This window comes from Mytilus edulis, chromosome 9 (genome assembly GCF_963676685.1).
Source record: "Mytilus edulis chromosome 9, xbMytEdul2.2, whole genome shotgun sequence".
NCBI lineage: Eukaryota > Metazoa > Mollusca > Bivalvia > Mytilida > Mytilidae > Mytilus > Mytilus edulis.
In genome coordinates this window covers 29724036-29749019 of record NC_092352.1, presented here as the reverse complement: position 1 = coordinate 29749019, position 24984 = coordinate 29724036, and the positions used below count along the sequence as shown (strand labels likewise).

At 32.0% G+C, this 24984-nt stretch overlaps 1 protein-coding gene across 6 annotated transcripts in view; it reads right to left on the bottom strand.

Moving 5' to 3' along the window:
• Positions 1-1312: 1312 nt before the first annotated feature.
• The window catches only part of LOC139488061 (fatty acid synthase-like), a 44938-nt gene continuing 21266 nt past the window's right edge, over positions 1313-24984 (bottom strand). For all 6 annotated transcript variants that reach the window (XM_071273394.1, XM_071273395.1, XM_071273397.1 and 3 more), the window contains 18 exons: positions 24275-24576; positions 23470-23852; positions 20990-21253; positions 20179-20352; positions 18483-19716; positions 18066-18190; positions 16259-16524; positions 11613-11967; positions 9260-9376; positions 8716-8930; positions 7397-7726; positions 6640-6886; positions 5969-6217; positions 5374-5697; positions 3771-3889; positions 2941-3189; positions 2187-2402; positions 1313-1608 (listed from right to left, as the gene is read on the bottom strand). In XM_071273394.1, coding sequence (XP_071129495.1) covers positions 1561-1608; positions 2187-2402; positions 2941-3189; positions 3771-3889; positions 5374-5697; positions 5969-6217; positions 6640-6886; positions 7397-7726; positions 8716-8930; positions 9260-9376; positions 11613-11967; positions 16259-16524; positions 18066-18190; positions 18483-19716; positions 20179-20352; positions 20990-21253; positions 23470-23852; positions 24275-24576 — 5217 coding nt within the window. In that variant the 3' untranslated portion in view covers positions 1313-1560. The remainder of the gene's footprint in view (positions 1609-2186; positions 2403-2940; positions 3190-3770; positions 3890-5373; positions 5698-5968; positions 6218-6639; positions 6887-7396; positions 7727-8715; positions 8931-9259; positions 9377-11612; positions 11968-16258; positions 16525-18065; positions 18191-18482; positions 19717-20178; positions 20353-20989; positions 21254-23469; positions 23853-24274; positions 24577-24984) is intronic.

Sequence of the window (24984 nt, the reverse complement as noted above, 5' to 3'; positions counted from 1 at the left end):
CATTTTAAGTTCTTCTATCAATAGGTGGCCACCATCAATAAAACTTGGAGAATATTTTCCTCTAGGACCTCAACATTAATTCAATAACGGTCAGTCAAGCGAGCACAACAGTTCAGTGTGTGTTTTTGGTTTTATGGATGCCAAGCTAATTACCAAATATGAAGTCTCACTAATCAGAAGCACTGGGAATGTGTGACCAAAAATTGAAGTTCATTCAACATATTGAAATATAATAAGTATTAGCAAACAAAAAGTAGGTGTTTGAAAACGGATCTATGTTTAAAATCCTTCAGACTTGTAAAATTAACTTTTTTTCATAATGGAATCTATTTTCTATACATGTATATATTTTTAGAAAGCAGCCTTATAGCTTATGACTTGTTGATTTCATCCTACAGGTAAGCTTTTCAACGTACAGAACTACCCTAGCATGATCAACATCTAGCAAACACTTTAGCTCAACTGGTTCTGCAAGCCATATCATGGTGTTTTACAGCCAGTGGCAAATATTACAGAAATATCAAGAAAAGTACATGCCCTTCTGCGACTAGGCCAATATATTGAGCTAGATTTCAAAATGCTAATTCAGTGAATGTTTCCAACCAGGACACTTATTTAGACTCAGAGAAGACTAGTCTTTGCTCATATTTATGAAAGCCACATGATTAGAAACAGCAAACACAATTTAATCAAGTCTTTGGTTTAAACTTGTCAAAACAAGCCCATTCCCTTCTGCATATAAGATGAGAACAAGATATACATAGAGTTCTGTTGCATCAGCTTTTGCTTATTGTTGAAGGCTGTACAGAGTCTTTGATATGGGTGGCAATAAAATCATTGTTCTTTTGCTTTTTCTTCGGTCAGTGGAAGTAGGGATTTTCTTTAAGAATTAATACACCATATTCCTTTTTTTTTTTTTACCTTTAAACTGTAGCTCAACCAAATCTTTGGTTACCTCAGGATAAACAAAAGCATGTAATTTGAAGAATTATCTAAAGATCGTGATTTAAAGGTTTGGTTGGCGTGTTTCCTTTATTTGTATAAATGTTTGATTATCCTCATTAAGATTGATATTAGCAAACAAAAGATGAGACTAAGGACAATGGACATATGACAGATCCAAGACTTCTACCTTTCAAAATATGAAGCTTTTAAGATAGCTTGAACTATATTTTCCCAAATCAGCAGCACGATAAACAAACAACAAGAAAATTGGCATTTACCAACAATTGGCAAGTTGTAAGAATTTGTTTGTGAACATGAAACACAACAGTAATGACATGAAAAAACTCTTGCTGAAGGATAACAGACATTTAGAGCAAATATGGTTTATTCAACTTTCAATTTTCTAAATTTCAAAGCTTCAAAATAATAACATGAATACATATATTAAGAACAAAATATCTAATTTCATGCAAATCAATAAATTTCAATTAGAATAAACTTTAGCAAACAATAAATATAGCACTAATAGTATTTAGTCAAACAAATGTTCCTCATTGTGAAATATTATTGTGTAGAGCTGTCCTGATTGTTGATACAGTTTGGTCGGTGAATGTCTCATCCTGAATTCCAACCTGTACATTGGAGGATTTTCTGCTTGAAATACTGAAAAACAGAATATTTTAACTGGTCAACAATAAAATCTTAATCAATTTGAAATAAAAACATGTAAATTTTGAATCCCTGAACATGTTATTGTATACAGAGTATATAACTTGCTAAAAAAATTTACAAATTTTAAATGTTTTACAAAATAACAGAATTATTATGTATATCATAATAAATCCTCTGAATTATGTGCTGCCATAGTTAACAAACTTGTGACATCACTCCTTCTACAAGCATAATATAAACACAAATCACAAAACATATTCGAAATTACTCCTTTGATTGTTGGGCATTTAGTATCAGTATAAACAACTCCCAAGTTGAAGAAAATATTTTACTGAGTTTTTCATGAACAGAGAATGATAAAATATTTGTCAAGTTGTTTACAACTTGAAACCAAACTACTCTGTGTAGCACCCTTGTTGAGTAAGCATTCAACATGTTAAAGTTAGTAATGTAATTCTGATGAGCCAATAATGTAAATTTGGCAGAATACCTCTTGGGCCTTAAAAAGTCAGTAATGTAAATTGGACAAAATACCTTGTCTTAAAAACCAGTAATTCTATTTGATATACCTTCTGAGCTTGTAAGTCAGTCACATCTTCTGGTGTTACAATAACTGTTCTACCATCATACACTCCATCTGGTTTATAACTCGTTATTATCTGCATCCTCTGTAGATATGAGTGAACTGCCCTAAAAATGCCTTGGGTTTGGACCTGACCATTGCTGTTCTCTGCTATAATGGTACACACTTCCTCTACCATTTCATGAGATTCACTTGGTAACTCCTGTTAAAATAAAATGACAAACATGCAATGTACTGTAAACAAGAAGCTCACAAGAAACTGAAACACTCACTTGGAAATTTAAATAATAAGCAAAAAACTTGGATATTAGTTATAAATCTTCTATTAAGGTAAAAACACAAAGATAGAGTCATCAAATGGTCGTACGGAGACCAACAGTTGTTTAAACATTTAACAATTAAAATTTCTGTGTCATTTGGTCTCTTGTGGGGAGTTGTCTCATTGGCAATCATACCACATCTTCTTTTTTTTTATCAGTTACATTGGCATTTTTGTAAACTGGTATAGCAGATTATTTCGTACTGTTTAGGCTTCTAGTTTTCTTACTTTAACAAAATATAAGATGAATTATGGGGGAAAAAAATCCACATGAATGGAGTCTAAATAACAAAACCAAAATTATTTATATTTTGGGTTTTGTTTGTAAAATTCTTAAATAATTTTTTTTTCTGATACTGTTTTTAAATCACTTTTAACTTTCCATTTTTTTCAATGCAATCAACAGCAAGTTCCTACTTACAATATTTTTATCTAACTTTAGAACATGCAACAACGACTTCAAAATTTCTCTTTTTCTATCCAGAGAAGATTCAATTGATTTCAAATTCTTCTCAATCAGTGGGAGTGGTGATTCAATCAAAGTTAAACTCTTGACACCAGGACTGGTAGGGCTGTCTGGTTTCTGTAATGCCATCTCTAAACACAACCTCCCTCCAATAGAATAACCAATAAGATGGACAGGTTTATCTGGATGCAACAGGTCTATCTCCTGAAATTGTACATGAAAAATGTTCACTATACCATAAGGAAAAATAATAAATTATACCTTAAAATCCATTGGAATCTTTAATACATATTTATTTTTTGTTATTTGTAATATGTTGTTAACGAGGCAGTAGAGTGAACATTTTATTTTTACAAATATATCATATAAACTGTTAACGCAGCGATATGTTTGGTCTTTTATTAACATACAAAGTTATGCAAAATATTTAAAGTCAATGAAGCATGACTGAAGGTAGACCCAATCAATCTCTATGAAAATGAGGTGGCACCAATGCTAATACAACTGCATATCAAATATTGTTAACTTAACACTAGAAGCGCCTAATAAACTTACATAATCACAAACTAAGCAAAATTTTAGTCAATAGACCATGACTGAGTGAGCGGGTTTAATAATCTCCATGGAAATGAGATGTCCCAATGTTAATACAACTGCATACCTAACATCTTTGACCTACCAAAAGTGGATCCCCATAATTTAACCTAAAAGAAGATATCCAATATTTTATTCTTATTTTTCACACACAAGTCAGTATCAAATCATAATATCTTTTCTAGTCATACCTGTAAAAAGTGACCAGCTAAGGCTTCAATAGAATATAGTGGTGAATCATCTGTACATTGTATAACATAGAAACTGTGTTGTTCCTCTTCAGTTAGTGGTTTAAATATCTCAACAGTTTCTGTAAGTATAAAACAACATCTACTGAGGATCCTTAAGTATTGCTCAAATATTGCAACCATTTCATCAAAATACAATTACATAAATAAAAAAATATATATTACTGTAACCCGGTCCTACTAAAAAGCGCCCAGGAAAAGAAAAAGCGCCTGGAGAAAAGAAAAAGCGCCCAGGAAGAAAATAATAATATTTTATATTTTTTATAACAATAAATGTTTTCCTGAATAAAAAAAAAATCATTGCTTGTTCTGTCTCAAGTGTGTTGATAGTGTTGTTGCACTTTTACATTTTAGATTTCAAAATTGTATACAAGTAAGTAAGATGTAAATATAAAACAAGAGGAAACAGAAGAATCATGAACGATATTCTTCTCGATCAAAACATATATTTCGTTATTAAAAAAAAAATCAGTGTACGAGGTCTAATATTCACAACTGCATGTTGATCACTCTTGAATGTTTTGTATTTCATTAAACACACTTGAATTGACATTGGAAGATGGTGGAAGGGTTTCAACATGCCTGTCACTAAGAAATATTTAACCCCACTGCTAAAGCAAATATGATATTCCTTGTGGAATATGCCGTAAAAATTTCAAATTTAAAAAAATTTTTTTTTATAAAACCAAAACTGTTAAAACCGTGACTGCTTATCAGTTATTCAATGTTATTTGTGTTATACCAATTTTTAAGCAAACACCTGCTTTTAACATGCATAGTATAAGTGATTTATTTGCTGATGCTGATATACATGTAAGTGTCACTTTTATCGTTCTTAAAGAAAATGTGTAACTCTTTTAATTTTATAAATTTAATATTTATCTGTGAAATTTAAGTTGTTTTGGCATTTTTCATTTTGATGTCGTTTTTGAAAAACATGTCTTTTGATGTCTAACATTTTATAAATCTTCAGCATAAGCTGTGATCCATTAGTATCTGTATTTCGAAATAAAATTGAAACATTCATACTTGTTTTTGTGCTTTATTACAAATGTCTGTTATCTGAATTTGCAAAATACTTGTCTAAAATTTAAAAACAAATCAATGTGCATAACTTTTTTCATCAACACAAAGTTGTCTCATGCCAATACAATTTCTATGTATTTCCCCCAGGCTCCTTTTCTTTTCCTGAGACCCTTTTTTCTTCCCCAGGAGCCTTTTCTTTTCCCCGGGTGCTTTTAGTAGGACCCCTGTAACCTTGTCTAAAGTTGTTTCTTTATATGACCTTCAAGGAAAAAAGACCCATACCAATAATAATCTAGACTCCTTGAAGTATTGCTAACCAAGATTCCTATTCATAAGATCTTAATTATTGCTATACTCACCAGTCACATTATTTGCAACCAAAAAACCTCAAAACATTTCTCAATTTCTAGTAATGGGCTTGGCTTTTATAATATATCATTCTCCTTAATTAAGACAATCTTGATGTAGTGTATTTAGTTTTTAGATGTCATTATAATAATTGTTAATCAAACAAAATTACCAGGTAGCATATTAACAATAAAGACAGGTTCAGGGTCATTCTCCACTAATTTGATTGGAACAATCTCTTCCACTGGAATGAGGACGTCTGCTGAAATACCATCATGCTTCACTTCTTCCTCTTGTTTACACTTTTGTTGTTTGGTATCTTTGTCTTTGTTGTATTCTCTGAGCTGTTTAATCGTAAGCTTCCTAATTTCATCCACTTTGAAGGTTATACCAAACTGTCTCTCCATCACTTGTCTGATTTCAGTTGTCATCAAAGAGTCAAGGCCAAGGTCAATAAGGTGGGTACTTGAGTTTACATTTTCAGTATCTGTAATTCCTACAAAAATGTCAATTAGCAATATTAAATGCTCAATTCAACAAGAGACTATCAAGATAAATATGTCAATTCTTAAATTTTATCCAACAATTTTCATTTTTAAAGAGAAATATTACACAAAAATCTTCACTGATGTTATATTGAGGTTGCATATGACCCATTATCCTTAATTATTTTTTTATGAAAAGCAATGTTTGAAATTCTTATTATAATTGATGTAAAATCCAACCTTGAAAGAAGAAAAAAATTCTCAGGTTTACTTAAATCTTACCAATAACTTTCATAACAGCATCTAATGGTGTTAATTTCCTCTCCTGTTCATCTTGCCCTGTCTCTATAGTCTTTTCTGCCAGTACAAAGCTAGATGCCACTGCATATGAGTGGGTCATTAACTTCCTCAGAGTACTCAGACAAGAGGACATTCTCTGTGGTAATGTCCCTCCTACTGTTGTATCATTACCTCCCATTTTATCTATAACAACCCCTACATCACCTATAGCTCCCCACTGTATGGCTAATCCTGGAATAAATGAAGAGTCTATTTTCATTCAATTAACTTTTAAGTAAACCTACAATGATCCTTCATGTTTAAAAGACCATACTGACTCACAATATGTCATTATTGGGCTCAGGCTAAAACAGAGGTAAAGATGCAAGTTCACCAAGAAAATCTATTGGTTTTCCAAAGGGAACAAAATTAAAATCAATTTCCATAACAGTGTACAGACATTCCTCTCATTTTCAAGTTGAACACTGTGAACTTTGGGCCTTCTACAATTTATTGAAACGTTCTGTAAAATTGTATATATTTCTTAGTTTATAATAGAGAAAAATGTCTATCTTAATACAACTTTCATGGTTAAAATAAGAAATTACAGGTTATTTGCTGCAGGAGAAAAAAAAAGATAGATCATATCAGTCAAAATTAAAAGAATACAAGACCTGGAAGACCATCTTTATTTCTCTGTTCACAAAGTCTTTCCATGGCTGAATTAGCATATCCATAATTAGTCTGACCAACATTTCCACGTCCAGATGTAATGGAGGAGAAAACCACAAACCAGTCCAGACTGTCTTTACAACTATCCCTTGCCACTTTATCTAAATTCATTGTACCATGTACTTTAGGTTCACAAACTTTCTTAAAGTTTTCTGGTGTCTGGTTCTCAAACAATCCATCTTCTAATACCTGCAAATGAGATGAAAATTACATTGCATATATACATGTCAAGTTTAAAACAATAATAATTTATAGAGATTTCATGCATTAAATAAAGAAAATAGTAAAATGTTTAAGAAAAACCTTCTAGACTCAGTTTGTAGATTAAAAAGAATAAATATTTTAAAACATTTTTATAGACTGGATAATTAAGTGCTGAACATAGATACCTTTCTATTGTTAAAACAGTATGTTGCTGTCTAAATGTTTTTTTTGTTATTGTTGTTGTTGGGTTTCAGTCTCATAAACTGATACCCCATTTCTTATTTTATTCATATCATAGACTTAAGCCCATCTAGTATGAATACTTCATTGGGTTTCAAATCTTCAGATTTTAGCTTTCCAGGGGAAGGTCAATCTAGAAAGAGCTTTTAGTACATCTAATCAATAAAGTGTTACTTTCATTTTGTAAATGAACCAGTATGTCGTAAGAAACTGTATGAAGTATCAAATTGTTGTCAACTATAAACTTTTTTTTACCATAGCTAAATTGAAGACTCCTCCTACAGGTCCTACTTTCTGAGTCTCCTCCATCAGTTTTCTACATCCTTCCTCTGTTGTTACATTTCTAGACGACACCATTAAATTGATGTTCCTTTCTCTTAGAAGCCTGAGTTTTCTTTCCTGGTACCCAGTTGTTACACCAGACCTTGATGTCAGAACCAGTTTTGTGGCGCCTTCATTTACAAGCCACTCCGCTAATTCTAGACCAAATCCACCAAGACCTCCTACTAAAATGTAGGACTTGTCTGGTGAACAAAGCTTGGGTTCTGTTAATATCGTAATGTCTTCTGAGTTATCCTCTCTTATCTAAAATTGAAATCAATTGAAATCATCAGTTCATTTTCAAATATTTTTGTTGATAAATAAAGTAACTATCTTCCAAAATATGTTTATTAGACTCAGGATGGTTAAGAGCTGGACATGCAGAAAAGACATCTGTCTTTTGTTAAAGAACGCTTTATGCTTTCTAGATGTCTTAGTTATTTTGTCAGCAAAAGTAAGTTTACTTCAAATTTTATAAATCTTCACTATTGTTCAATTATGATAGTGACTGCTGTATCTTAAACACCAATAACTTTGTACTGATATTTGTTTGAACAAAGCAAACTAATATGTTTGTAGTACAATCATTATCAGGGCTTGAAATTTTCTGATTAAATGGAACGGTTTTACTAAAACATTTCCAATAAAAAAATAAAGTACACAATGAAATTCTAGATTTTGTGCAGTTTAGTTTATTAATAGTTGGGTATAGATGCGCATTAGTTTCTCCATAGGCGGTAATGGTAACGTTTTCTTCTGTTGCTCAGTCCATATCGCTAACTTGGATATGTGTGATGGCTCGTTTCGAAGCTGAGACATTTTGACATATGTGGTTAAATTTTCGGTGTACGAAGTGAGATTACTTTTTCCATAAATTAGCAAACCCCAAGTATCCTTTTGTGATGCGGCTTCTCATGGTAAAAAATTCCATTTTTAACACAATAAGTTCTTTGAAAATTTAATACTTTGAACACATTTTATAGCTCCATAGATTTTACACATTTATTCTGTGTTCCCCTACTTTCTAAATTAACTCAAATGGTTAAGCTCAGTCTCTTGTTTATCATAGAAAAGTGTCAAATATCACTACACAGAGAATTTTTGTTTACACACGACTTTTGTTTTGAGTTCCTCATTTCAAGGCGCATTAGGGATGTTGTCCCAGTTGATGTATTTCAATTTCAGTGTTTTACAACAGTAGTTTACAAGTGTTTACTATTGTAATAGAGAAAACTATTTCAGAGATATCTTACCTGTATTAGTACAGATTTTAAATTATTTGGGTCCTGTATCTGTTGAAATGCTTTTTGGATCTCTGTGTGTTTATAATAACTGAAGTCCAGAGGATGTACAACTTTGTCCTTTATGCCTTGACCAATCAGATCCTTTATACTTGTTAATTCTTCTGGCATAAAATGATCTGTCCTGATGTGGTAGTAAGTTATATTCTCGTGTAAAATATCTTTGTCTAAAATCAGGAAATATAAATCTTGAATTTTAATATTTGTATTAGTTTTTTGTATTGATATTTCTGAAAAGTATATGGTGTAGAGGTTTTTCAAGATAGTTTTAGGCAGGATATTTTTACCATCTTTAATCATAGTTCAACTAAAACACTTGAAGATATCAACATGATTTCTGAGAAACCAGACTGCACTTTCCCTGCACTGGATAAACATGTAGTAGTTAGAAAACATTGAAGTAAGTCATTTAATTTTTTCTCAAACCCCACATCTCTTTTTATTCATCGAAATGCAAATTTACATGATTATAATATACAAGAGGAAACTAGCTTACCTATTAAACTATCACTAAAATCAGAACTCAAATCTAGGTATTTTCCTCCATCTTTTAAAGCACTTAAAACCAGTTGGTGTAAATTCCCTGATGTTGAAGTAAATACTGTATCTACTCCTATAAAGACAAGAAAGTAAGCATTGGTAATCAACAAATAAAAAAGATGCCTTATTTGTACATAAGACGCATGAAATATAAATCAGTGACCTCCTCTCCTCCCCCACATTCTTTTTATAAAAATCCTTGAGGAATGAAGGTTTGATAGGGCCAAACTTAAAAATATGTTTGTTTGCACTTTTCAGACCGTACCTTCAGACTGAAGGGTCGGTAGGTAGGGAAAATATTTTATTTTATCAGCCAAAATACAGTTTAAACAAGCAGTTACACTAAACCAAGTTTCTTGTGAAGAAAAAAACAACATTTTAAAACAACAAACACTGGACATGCTGAAAACCAACATTAAATGAACAGGCATTTTCAGATAAAAAACTTTTTAACCAAAACTGAAACTTTAACATAGTGTCATTATCCAATTTATGACATAAAATATGGTATAATTATTAAATACTGGAACACTTATAAACAAGGAATGTCATTACATGTATGACTAGAACTGTTTTAAAGAAATATATTCAGACATGTATGCTTCTCGACTAGAATGTTTTCATGAGTAGAGTATTTTCATCAGAAAAATGTAGATATTAAAGATTTATAAGACAATGTATTAAAGAGTGTATTTTTAATAAAAAAAAAAAATAACCATTGAATCTTCCTCAATTGAAAAAAAGGCAACTTGAAAAAAAAGTATCAAGACATTCGACTGTTTTCATATTTCTAACAATATTTAATTATATGTGATAAGGTTATATTTTTGCCAGGCTTCAATAAAAACCAAAGAAATCTAAAGTTTGGGGTGAAATCCATAGCACCCCATTAAAAGTAAATGGTCTGTACTGAAATGTTTTTAATGCATAAAAAAAATTGGCAGCATAGCTCCTAAGGACATGTTTTAATTGAATTCACACAGGCCACACAGTTTGGGTATATTTAATATTGTAAGAAAGAGAATAATTGCAATGAGTGGGACAGCCCCCTTTATCCTAAAGGAGCATACTCATTGCAATCGAAGATAGATTTAATATAGAGAGAGTATATTAATTTTTCAAGCTAACCATTCATTTTCTCTACATCTTTGTGTAGTTAGGGTTGCTTCTTATTGATTTGGCATGATCTATATCCATTAACATTTCAAATGAGCCCTTCCTCCGTACAGGCGTGTTTACAGATATCCATGAAGATTTAAGTCACGGAGGAGTGGTTTCATCTTTGTCGTCTTCACAACGATTTGTAGAAAATATGCCATACTTCAAGCTGCTGTCGAATTATTTAACCACTGAAATTGGTTCCATAAAGTCAGGGTCCACAGATTCTGTACCCAATTTGTTTGAGACAGAATGGTTATCGTGTCAGTTATGAATGTCCGCTGCATCATCGTCAATGATATCATCACACATCATTACATGTGCCTGAATCTGTATAAACAGTTTACTAATAAACTTTTTTGTTTGTTATTTGTCTTAAAATTGACACGAGACGACAGCGTAAAGTACTCCTCCATGACTTCATGGATACCTGTAAACAATTTCCATGTGCTTTATCATTAAATGGTCACCTGCACGCTTGACGGGAAGGTAAGAAAAACCTAACTTGAAATGCGTAATTGACCCAGACTTTAAATCATTTCCGGAAAGAACCCAAAGTTCCGGATCGCGTCAATAGAAGTATTAAAAAAAAATTCTTCAAATTTAAAGCAATAAAATTTTCACAGTCGGGAGGATTTTCAAGGGTCGGTCGGTAAACTGCAAACAAACAATTTTTTAATTTAAGCCTAGCTATATCAACACAATTCTCCATACAATTAATATTGCCAAGGGACATAATTTTTTTTAAAATTGTTGATGGGCAAGGCTTTTTTTTTGTGTCTGATATATTGCTATTATTAACCTGTAACTAAAATTTGACAACAATCTGGCAACAACTGTACACATGAGAGCACATACAAAGCAATTTTTTATATTATCTATATTTAAAGGTCTCTTAAATTATTGATCATCATTGATTTCAGAACTAGATGGGTTATCAATTTTTTTCTGATTTCACAAACCCAAATACAAAAAATATGTATTTATTTCAGTTATATGATGCATCATACCATACCAGTTGAAAAGAATGAACTAGAGAAGTTAAATACTATAGCTATTTGAACAAATCATGATTTGGCATGAGATGACAATTGGTTCCGTTTAATATAAGACAATCATTGGTTCCGTTTAATATAAGACAATCACAATACCTTTTCCTTTTGTCTGCCTTAGAATTTCTCCTTCAAACTGCTCACTCTTGTCTATGATGTGAATGTTCTGTAATGATGGGTATCTCAACTTCATGTAATGCTGACATTCTAGAGTACTAACTAGAGCAAATATCTGACATCCCATAAAAGCAGTTATAGAAACAGCAGCTTGGCCTAGTGATGAGGAAGCATTAGCAATCAGGATGCTGGATCCTTTACTGATGTCTCCCTTCATGGTCAGAGCATAATAGGCCAGGCCAAATGCTGATGGTACTGTGGCTGCTTCACTTAGAGACCATTCTTCAGGAATATCAAAAAGACATTCCTTACTAACTACTGCATCTGTTGCCAATGCCTGGCAATGAAAAATAACATGGTCAGTTGTCTTTCTAGCAATAAAATAAAGGCATGGTCCAAACCAGAAGTAATCTAGGTTTACGTAGCTGGACTGGTCTTCAAATTAGCTTGATAGACCTTATACAATGATTAAAACAAATATCTAAGTAATGTCACTTCAGTATGAAAAGAACCAATAATGCAAGTAAATTTGTATCTAAGAAATGAACTTGGACTTAAATATAATGAAATAAAGTGTAAAATAAGCCATAACAGTTGAAATTATCATAATAATAATCAAAGAGCTGATAGCTCTGAAGTGGAAGAAGGTGAATAAAAGGTAACTTGAATTACCATAAAAGCAGCTCCACTAACCCAGGCTGCTTTGTTCCATTATCGTTATAATGTATTTTTTTTCTTCAAACAAGAAAAGGTCATAAGTACATGGATTTCCCATCCGTACAATCATTTTCTATGTTCAGTTGACTATGAAAATTAGGTAAAATCTTTAATTTGGCAGTAAAATTAAGAAGATCATATCATAAGGAACACATGTGTACTAAGTTTCAAGTTGATTGGATTTCAACTTAATCAAAAACTACCTCGACCCTAAACTTTATAACCAGAAGCAGGACGGACGGACAGACTAGAAAACATATTGCCCACAAATGGAGCTTAAAAAATAAGGCTCGTTACATACCCGCCAACTTTTGAAAGTTCCCAATTCCCATATGGGTTTTTCCTGCACAAATTTTTTTTTAAAGGTTACAATTTTTAGCGATGTATTTTGCACGATCTTGATTGTCTAGAAAAAGTGTCATATTTGTATGATTAACTTACATGCCTTTTTCTTAAGTCTGTTTGCATGATTCTAGTTTTAATTCGGTAGAAAAAATATACATGAAGCTAGCAGACCAGGGTTTATTTTCCAGAGTAAGAATATTAGATGCTTGTTGAAATTTCCAATTTTAAATTATGCACAAAGATGGACCTTTAACAGGTTGGGAACAACACTCCAAATGAGATTAACCTAACTGGAAGATCAGTATAACCCACTGTAAAAAATGAGCACCAAAAAAGTCATTTATATTCATATTATTTGATGAAACTTTACCCCAAGAATTATGCATCTATAAAGTACTGAATAGTCAAAACATGTCAAAAGAATTTTCTGTTGTTTCTAAACGTATCTTTTTTAATAATTTGACCCCTCATTTAGAAAAGTTGTTCCAAATATCAATTTTCCCACTTTTGAGTTTAATAAAAATCTTCAAAATGTACTTTATTTTTTTTCAACAGTAAAATGACCCCTTGTTTTAGGGACAGTCCCTCATTTAAGGGACACCACTCATAATTGGGGTGGGGGTGGGGTGGGGGGTCCCAACCTAAATACAAAAATAAAATATGTTACAACCAGTATTATGTCAATAAATTGTCAATAAATTAGAGAAAAAATACTATTTACTATCTTTATCATGTTGTTGGTAGTACAGTAGACTCCGGCCAATGGGATACCCAGATTGTCAGCTAAAAATATCTGATTAGCCCGATATATTCAATAAGACGATGAATGTATATTCATTAAATATTCTACAATAATGAGTAGATCTATTGCTTAATATGTGAAAGGGCTGGAGGATTGATGGAGTGATTTTTATCAATAACATCACCACGATGTTTGTTAAATAAAATTATCAGCTGATTATGTAGCTAATGAATAAATTTGTTTCCACTTGCAGTTTTTAAATCCTATATTTATTAAAATCAATTAAATGTCCTGAAGTATTTATGTAAATTATTATCTTCCATCCATAGTTTGTCTTTACTTGTTTAGTAAACAAATTATTTACATTTTCACACAGGTAAACTAATTTGGCTATAAATAGATTAAAGCATGTCTGTGTAGAATCTCTTATCAAAAATCGTAATTGTTATAATTTTATTTCTTTAAATAATCAAATTTAAATTTATGAAAATATTCATGATTGATAAAATAGTATTGCTTGAAGTTTACGCTTTCAGAGACTATTTATGTTTAGGTCATGGTTCTTCACATAGTTGTAAACAAACCAATATGGCCGACACACGTGATTACCTTTGCACATGTGAAAAAAATATTTCTGACAAAAGTCAGATTTCTCTTGTCAAAAGGAATTTATATTTATATTGCAATACATTCTTCAGAAGGAGGTACATTGAGTTTCAATTATATTTCTTTTTCTATGAGCTTAGATTTTAATCACATTCTCCAAACAGCAACGTATTGCTCTTGGCAACTGAGTCTTGAATAATTTTATAAATAGATTCAAACCATTTGGAGTAGAAGGGCATCTAATTCACATGACAAAGGAAAACAATGAATTAAGACAACAATTTAATAAGAAATATATCCTTTTTATTTACAAAAAAAACAAAATCTTCTTGTCTGCAGGATTGCAAATTCGTAACTTCAAGGGCGAACTTGTAAACAGGGCGAGTTGTCCCGATACCAAATTCACGCATGCGTAATACAAATATCTACAGTTAAACCATCCTGTGATAAGTAAACAAATAACGTTCATGTGGATGAGATGAAATCTGATAATTTACATAAATAAAAGGGCCATATTTACGATAGTGATTGTTTTTCAATCCTAATTTACAAATTAAATGATTCAGATGCCTAATCATGTGTAAAAATCGGTGTCAGGAATCTTAAGTTGTTATGAAATTGTAATACACGAAACGAATGCGGCATACGGAGGCTCAATGCCAAAGGTCAGCCCCTTAAGTCTTCAGAAGACTTGACGTCTTCTTCCACTAAAAAAAAAACATCTGACAGATGGCACTTAAAGCAACAACTCAAATACATCAAAAATTAAACCCATTCAAAAAGTACAGTTTTAGTAGTAAAAATAAATCTAAAGAGCCTGTGTTACTCACCCTGGGCTATGTGCATATCATAAACGAAGGATACAGATGGATTCATGACAAAATTGTGTTTTGGTAATTGTGATGTGTTAGTAGATCTTACTTTACTGAACATTCTTGCTGCTTACAATTATCACTATCTATAATGAACTTGGTCCAGTAGTTGAAATATTTTGTAAAAATTTATGAAAATTGTTAAAAATTATCTATAAAGGGCAATATCTCTTTAAGGGGTCAATTGACCATTTTGATCATGCTGACTTATTTGTAGGTCTTACTTTGCTGTACATTATTGCTGTTAATATTATGTTAGTATTTAAGATAATAACCAAAAGCTGCAAAATTTACTTAAAATTACCAATTCAGGGGCAGCAACCCAACAACGGGTTGCCTGATTGGTCTACGATTTTCAGGGCAGATAGATTTTGACTTGATAAACAATTGTAATCCATGTCAGATTTGCTCTAAATGCTTTGGTTTCAGAGTTATAAGCCAAAATCTATATTTTACCCCTATGTTCTATTTTTAGCCATGGTGGCAATCTTGATTGGCTAGTCAGGTCAACGGACACATTTTTCAAACTACATACCCTAATGATGATTGTGTAAAAGTTTGGTTAAATTTGCCTTAGTAGTTTCAGGAGAAGATTTTGTAAAAGATTACAAAAATTTACGAAAAATTCACTATAAAGGGCAATAACTCCTTAAGGGGTCAATTGACCATTTTGATCATGTTGATTTATTTGTTGATCTTACTTTGCTGAACATCATTACTGTTCACAACTTACCTCTATCTATAATAATATTCAAGATATAAATAACAAAAGAACGGCAAAATGTCCTTAAAATTACCAATTATGGGGCAGCAACCCAACAATGGGTTCTTCGATTCATCTGAAAATGTTTGAGCAGATAGATCTTGACCTGATAAACAATTTTATCCCGTCAGATTTGCTCTAAATGCTTTAGTTTCAGAGATATAAGCCAAAATCTATATTTTACCCTATGTTCTATTTTTAGTCATGGCGGCCATCTTGGTTGGTTGGCCAGGTCACCTGACACATTTTTTAAACTAGATACCACAATGATGATTGTGGCCCAGTTTGGTTTAATTTGGCTCAGTAGTTTCAGGAGAAGATTTTTGTAAAAGTTAACAAAGACAGACGCAAAGTGATGAGAAAAGCTCACTTAGCCCTTTGGGCCAGGTGAGCTTAAAAGATATGGTATGACTGCCAATGAGACTCTCCACAAGATACCAAATGACACAAAAATTAGTAAATATAGACCATACGGGCCATATTCAAATATATATGTTAATTTTAGTAACTATATCAATGTGTTGCTGTCTTGCAAAAATTTACTCCTTATCTTATTTCATTTTCGTACAAGTTATAACTATACCTGTTCATCAATGACTCCCATGACTCTCCTTCCCTTGTCTGTTACTCCTGAAAACTCTGTCCCTAAATGAAACTTCTGATCAGCAGGGATTCTGCCCATGGCAAACATCAGATCCTTGATACCAAGTGACACATAGTGCATCTTACAGACAACATCAGACTTTTGTGAACACACTTGTTTTATCTGATCCCTCCAATATAGACTGGACAAATCTCCCTTTCTAGCTATATCTATGAAGCCATGCGACTTCTTTTCAAGTATCTGTGCTACAATTAACATTGAGAGCGTAAAACTTGAAAATATATTAAAAGATATACTGACTATCTATCCTTTTTCATTAAAAGACATAATCACTACCAAATTGAAGAACCTTAGTGAGCGCGCTCACATACCCCACGTCCTCACATTCTCACTGGAGAAATAAAGTAATTGTAATTGAATCATAAATTGCTGTCGATATGCACATCTACTATTGTTTATTCAATAATGGAAGTGTTGGGCAAACATAGCAGAATGCAGATTTCCTCACAAATATTTTTACTTCATCTGTAAAACAACGATTTTGTTTTATTGAATTAAAATAGAAAAATGCGTGTGTGGAGACATAGCATTCTTGATTAAGAAAAACTGAAAATTTTAAGACGAAGAAATATCTTTAATAATTAAAGAACCTTAGTGAGCACGCTCACATACCCCACATCCCCACATTGTAATTGGAGAAATAAAATAAGTGTAAGAAAAGAAAATTGTATAAGAAAAAAAAACTGAATCATAATTTCCTGTCAATATGCACATCTACATAGTATGTCCTTATTATCTACAAAGATTCATGAAATTCTGTTGTGTGGTTTCAGAGGAGTTGCGATGACAAACTGTGGCAGAAGTACATTGAAGCAAATAAGTTCAAAGGAGTGCAACTCCTAGAAAAAAAATTGAATCATAATTTCCTGTCGATATGCACATCTACATAGTATGTCCTTATTATCTAAAAAGGTTTTGTGAAATTAGTTTGTGTGGTTTCTGAGGAGTTGCGATGACAAACTGTTGCAGTAGTACATTAAAGCAAATAAGTTCAAAGGGGCGCAACTCCTAGAAAAAAAAAATCATGATTTCCTGTAGATATGCACATCTACATATTATGTCCTTATTATCTAAAAAGGTTTCGTGAAATTCTGTTGTGTGGTTTGAGAGGAGTTGCGATGACAAGAAACAGGACTGTGGGACGGACTGGTCAAAAACATTATAACTTTGTTCAGTGGGGTATAATAATTTAACAAGACTGATAATTTTTCTAAATTAAACACTGTATGCTCTTCAACATGGTATTTAGATTTGAATGTGACATGTAACTGGTTGTTTATATAACTTTCGGTAAACCTTCTTATTTTGAGGTATATTGCCTCAAAGAGTTCTTGCTAAAAATTATTTGATAAAAACTTGATTTCTGATAGTAACTTGTATTGAAAAAGTACAGGAAACTATCAATCATTATCATTATTTCTTCACACATTCTTAAGACTAATATATGCCATCAAAACAAAATAATGAAACTGGTAGTTAAAAAGATATATATATGGTGCCAACCACAACCTTTTGTGCTAAAACAAAAGCAGTTAACAGGAACAAGTGTTTTAAACAAAATTTATAAAAATTTGAAACGCATTACTGAGCATGCTATAAAAACTAAACATGAAGGGTCTATTAACTTTCATACAAGTTTATTAACATTTCTTCACATGCAATTAATATTATAATGTTGAAATAACTAAATTACTTGTGCTATTAATAGTGCATCAGGGATTTTTACCAGGTGATATGGGCAGATGTCTGAATGAGCCCCAAGATCCATCACACCAAACATTCATGACCATATCATGTTTGACTAATTCCTCAGACAGAGGTCTATCTGAATCTGATGTATTCAAAATACACCTAAAATTCAATTCATTGAAAATGCAATAATGATAACTAACATATTTTCAAAATATAATATGGTTAACATGGTTAATACAATTTTTATATGTTTCATTTTTTGTTCTTATGGTAAAGGTATGCAAGGCTTGATATTTAGTTTGAAGGCAAATGCCATAGTAATGTTCTCTGGACAAATACATTTTCTAAAATCACTCTTTATCCGGTATGTATTGTATTCAGGTATTTCTTTGCTTAGAGTCATTATATTTTAAAATGTCTACCATAGTAATTGTAATCACTTGTAATATACCTTATTTTGTCCCCTCCAGGTTCTTTTCTCAAGCAGTTGACCATACCAACAATACCATTTTTATTGCCCTTGGTCAATAACCACAAATTGTCACCCGTAGGCTTTTCAGCAATTTCCAGTAACTTTTTTTTCAAGTCTTCTACAGATTTTGTGATGTCTATGTCTATATTCAATACAGTTTGAGATTGAAGAGCATTTGGTAGTTTCTTACGAAGAAGAAAGATTGTATTCAGCAAGCCATCTGATTTTTGTGATACAACTTGGAAATTTTCATTCTTAAACATCTCCAACCATTTTTCTTCCTTACAATAACAGGCAATAGATCTGGTCTCTGCAGTTACTGGAAGTTCTGACAAAAGACCCATGACTGCCAAGTGCAAGTGGGTATTATGTGTTATTTCATGTACCAGTAAAAATCCATCATCATCAAGCACTTTGCTAATATTCTTTAAGGATTTCTGAACATTGCTTTGTCTATGTAAAAAGTTGTGAGCAATGACCAGTCTCATTCCACTTAAGTTTTCTGGTGGACTTTCATCAACATCCCACAACATCTGTTTTATACCTGATGTCTTATTGACAGATTCTTCTAAAGTAACTTTTGTGTAATCAATAAAAGCCATGGGTTGGCTATTTAAATGATCGAATATTAATTTAGTAATACTATCTGCTGGTGATTCCAACTCTAGCACTTTCAGGGTACTCACTGTACTGTTTTCAATTACAAGGTCAAGGCATGGTTTCAGTGACCTTGATTTTACAAGGTTTGACAAAAGTCTATCTTTCACAAGCCCTGACTTGTATGCTTCCAGCACTCTCTTGATATTTTGTACAAAATTATCTGCTGACATACTGAAAAGTTTATTAAGGACTATAAACAACTCATTGTTTGGTATTTTCCAAAATCTTTCCACATTTTCAATGAATCTAACAGGTTTCAGGGATTTAGAGACTTGCTTCAGCATATTAAAATTAGGAAAGTCCAACCCCTCCATACCCATCATTCTCAGAATACCATTGGCTGCAATGGAAGAACATTTTGAACAGTATTCCTTTAGATCTTCTGGAGACAAGTCTTTTCCTCCTACTTCCATGTATGGTATGAACATGCTTTCTTCCAGTGTTACTGGTTGTTGGTTTTGCTTCCTAGGAGCAGAAGTCAGCTGAAGTCCATACATCTCTACACTCCCAGCTGTGGTTGTATCAGAATACTTGTCAAGAAAAACAGGAATAGCTAAAAGAATACAATGATACATTTTAAGATTATTCAACTGATCAGTTTGAAAGAACCTTTTAATTTGCCTTTAATATGACAGTCTATTTGAAGACATGTAAAATTGTATGAACTAAAGGATGGTTTCCTTTAAAATCATTATACTGATTTCTAATCAGCTATCAAAGTTGTAAGACACAATATAAAAGAACTGAGTGCACTGTATGATATATATATGCTATAGATAAGTGTGTTTAAAAAGTTTCAATTATTTTTATATCATTCTGTTTAAAACCTTTCCAATTGTGATTTGAATATTACAAATAATTGATAAAAAAAGTTGTTTTCAAAATAAAACAACTTCATATTTTTCATAACATTTAATATACAAAATCTTGCAGGAAAATCAGTAAGGTCAAATTACATTTTCAAATATGATATTTGACAATATACTCCACAAATTTAAAACTTGTATGTACTTACTCAATGGATGATTCCCTTTCATAGACGACACATGGGTTTCTGGATTTATTTTTAACGACTTGATTCCAGTGGGAAGGATGAGGTCAGATCCTGGTCTGGTCAACAGGTTCATTTGCATCATAGTGTCCAGGAAGGTTATCCAATTATTACTCCACAATAAATCACCAATATTTCCTAGTAACAGAATCAAATTGATAATGAAATGGGATTTGACTGCTTATCACATAATTGCAATGTTAAATGTTTCAATAATAAAATAGTATGTACATAACAATGTTAACTTGAGCTGGTAATTCAAGGAAATGGATAAATATAATGTGAGCTGCGTCGGATAGAAATCGACCTTAATGCAAACGAAAATCAATACCTTTGTTAACCTATTTTGGGTTAAAATAGTTTCTACGGAAAGTCTGTAATTGTTCCAAAAGTAGGTTTTCATAAGAAGACAACCCTTTTAAACGGACCAAAAATGCAGCTTTTATAACTAAGTTATTCCAAAATCGATCAAAGTCTTAGATATGTATATGTGTACATGCACTTGCATAAGGTCGATTTCTATCCAATGCAGCTCATGTGTAGATCTTTGTTTCAAATTATATTCTGCTTACTTTAGCTAAAATATGGTGCTATATATATATATATAGATAAAATTTCAGGAATAGTATTACTTAAACTAAACTTTGATACCTCAATCAATTTAAATGTAGATATGGAAAGTATTACGATTAAAAATTACCCCAAAAAATCTGATCAAACACAAATCTCTTTTCAATCATTTGTAAATGATAATTTAAGAAACATTTTTTTTTACCCCTGTTTACAGCTTTGAAAATGCCTCTAAAATCTCCTTCATATTCATATCCTCGCAATCTCAATTCTTTATAGATATCTGATGGCTGCATTTCTCTCTCTTTCTTTTTACGAGGGCTTGTGGGAGGCAAAACTCCATCCCTACTGTAACTACATATAGGTTCAGAGGGAGAATAGATAGTTCCACTAGCAACCAGTCCATCCCCTTCACAAATCTCAAACTCTCTTAAATCTGGTATCAAGTTGACTTCAAAGTTCAAACTACCTGATGATTGTAAACAAACACAAACAACAATTCATAAGCATTCTAAAGTGTATACTTAGCTAAATACTGTCAGATATTTCTTGCCTGAATGTAATTTTGATAGTAGATGTTAAGAATGAAAATAAAATGGCATTACTTTAATGTGTTAACTACATACCAAATATCATTGACATACCATTAGTGGTTCAACCAGTACTCACTACAACTACAAATCTTGCATGGCTTTTACAGCAGATTCCAGCCATTATGAAGCTGCAGGTAGATTCTTTGGTTAGCTTCCTTGCTAGCTCTACCATGAAATCATTATTAGGTAAGGTACACAAGCCTTTGGGTGGAGTCAATAGTTAAACAGAGAACCAATCGGAACCAGTGACAGAATATAAACATTGTAAAACTAGTTTTACAAGTTAGTTTAAAAATAGTTTTCAATCTAAATTTAAAATTTATTGACCATTATAAGCTAATTCACAAGCATGTTGTAGGCGTGTTTGATTTGCCAATTTTATTTCAATCAATTACTCAGTTCATTTATAAATCCAGTTATGTGTATGTACTTTACAATGGTACAATCATAGCGTAAATATAAGTTTCATGACCCCTTCTGTAGCCTTTAAATTACGAATTTTGCAAACTGCAATAGTATAAAAACAGCAAAGATTATGAATAATAGAGATGGGCCCATTTGTACATATACAAAGGGGAAACTTCGAGCAAGCATTATTATTAATAGTTTCATTGCATTTAAAAGTAAAACGAGATTTTGTGGCAAATAAACCAAGATTTTTGTAGAAAATCCACAGATATTGTTATAAAATTTAAGCATAGATTACTCACTTGATTTTCTATGATGTGCTAGCGTTTATTGAGTCCTTAACCTTTAAATTAAAAAAAAAGTCACAAAGGTCTAACGCACCCTAGAAGGGGACTTGAAATGGTCCATATTTATATTTGTTTAAACCAATATTTAAAGGAGTAAGTTCGGTAAGGGCCATATTTGGCCCCAATTATAAAGTTCATAGTTACAAGACAATAAATGTTTTAAGTTGTCTTAAAGACATGTTAGAAAGTGAAACAGAACTGTTTTTGTCAAAGTTTAGTTCTAACACGTTGATTTTTAAATCCAAAAAAGGTCAAGATAAGTGATTTTGGTGAAATTTGACAAAATCAGCTAGATTTCAACCAAATAAAGGACCAGGAAACATAGAGCGCAGGCGTCGACAAGCTTAAGATTCAAATAAGACATGTGAAATGTCTTCAAAAACATTATTTTAAAAGATCTTTGTTGTCGACGTATGCGCTCTATGTTTCCTGTCCAATAATCTATAGAAATTTACCCATTTTCATTGATTTTTTCGTGAAAAATCAATATGAGTACAACTTGTGACGTCATAATGAAACGCAGAAACGTAAAATTTTCAACAAAATGGTTTATATCCTAGCTAGTCAATGTATTAGCTATAATTTATCGTGATATTGGTCGATAAATCCGAATTTGAAATTTACGCTAAAAAAGGGGGCCATTTTAGGACCTTATCGAACATACTCCTTTATAAACTTGTTTTAAAGAAATCATTGCTAGCACTGATTGCAATATCCCCCATCAATTAATTACCAATTACCAAATTGCCAACTATGAGAGTACAAGGGGAAATGCGATGGATTTTCTATAAAAGTTCCATTGGTTTAACATTGAATCAACACAAGGGTACATCCTCCTTGAACAAAACATAAACCGTAACTCTGCTTCTAATTTATTGTAATACAAAGAATTTTTTAATTCAATCAAAGACTATAGGAAATGAAATTTAATTTGCAAAGTTGTTTTGGTAAACCTGTTTGTATGAAACATACATATTATAAACAGGTCATTGATATGAGTGTTTTCATTGGATGATGAATTGGTGCTATGCTCCTCCCAATTTTAAGGTAATAATCATTTCATGGTTGAGCTAGCAAGGAAGCTAACCAAAGAATCTACCCATAGCTTCATACTCGTTAGAATCTGCTGTAATCCAAAATAAATGTTTATTGGTGAATCTCTGCCTGGTGTATTATAATGAAATTAAGGACAAGATACCAATTTATGTGTGTACAATATTAGTGTTTACAAAATATATTTATACAATTGCTTTGACAAATACATTTCAGATAAAACTGTTTTTTGTTGGTGCATTAGCAGGATTTAAAGCTTTCACAATGTATCATGTTCAACAAACCTTTCGAAGGTATCAATGTAGCTCTGTGTATTTTAATATTTTCTAATATGACTGGCAAGCGGTTGAAGATTTTCCCATGAAATTTTGCCAATGCCCTCCATGCTAGGACAATGTAACCAGCAGCAGGAAACAGGACACGGCCATCAATCTTGTGACCAACTAAAAATTTATCTTTTGTATTCTTTGAAGCATCAATCTCAAATCTTGACTCAGCCTGTCTGTCTGAACTTCCACTGAGGAATTGGTCATTTTCAGGAACATACCAAGACTTTGTATGATCCCATTTGATAGCAGGAGCTATCATTGGTGTTCCCTTTGGCACAGGATGTTCAATTGGAGGGAAAATTCCAAGTGGATTGAAATCTACTCCCTGGATGTAACATCTGTAAACAACAATTCTTTCAATTAGCAATTATTCAAAAATATTTAGGAAGTTAGTTGTACTAAATATATAAAAGTGAGGTCATGTGTTCAATCAAACCAAAGACTCCTTGATTGGTATGTGCTATTTTTCAAATAAGTAAGAGCAAACACTATTCAGCTGGTAGTCAGAATAATGTGTCTCAGTAGGATGATATGACTTCATGTGGACTGTTACAAAAAAATCCAGCTCTGCATGTTAGTCCAGTACAAAGTAGGGTTCATAATCATATCACATATTTTCATCTTGACATGTAGGTAATATTTGCCACGTGACATTTATTACTGCAAGCAAACAAAACAATATATTCAACTAAAAGACTTATTTAATGTATTTATCACATATAATTTTTTTGTACTGATAATCCTTCATTTCAAAACTTACTTTCCCAAATTTGAGAAAAAGAAGTCAGGATTACATTGATGTTCCCTCTTCATTAGACTTGCCATTGAACAAGTAGAATCTAATGATCTCTTTAATACAGCCTGTAACAGACCATGTGGTGCAATCTCTATAACCATAGCGTTTGATGGAATATGTTTTAAAGCTTCCTGAAAAAGCACTGGACTGACCAAGTTGTTTACGAGATAATCTGCTGATGCCATTTTAGCCAGGTCAGTGTGCCATTTTGCTTCTGGGATTGATGAGCTGATCCATTTGCTTGTTCTTGGTTTTGGTTTTAAAACCTGGAGAAAAAGATACATATTATAGCTTTATAAATATGTTCTAAAATTTAACTTTTGTGTATTTATGGATGTCAGAAACTCTGCAAAATAAATGTTGTGAATTAGAAATAGTCATATTAAGAAAATAAATCCATAGAATTCCATGCTTCTTTCAAATATCACTCCATTTTCAGTGTAATGTGAAATCTGGGTAAAACTCGAATTTGGCATACATTTAAAGTTTACTTCATAATAAATATGTGTACCAAGTTTCACTTTGATGTGACCACATACTATCTTATACTAAACCTTCTAACCTAATAATTAACAGATGGAGTTACAGAATAGCTTGCCATGGGGATATGGGTTTAGTTCATTGTTGTAAAGCCTAGAGTGATATATAGTTTATAAACCTTCTGCATCCTTGGG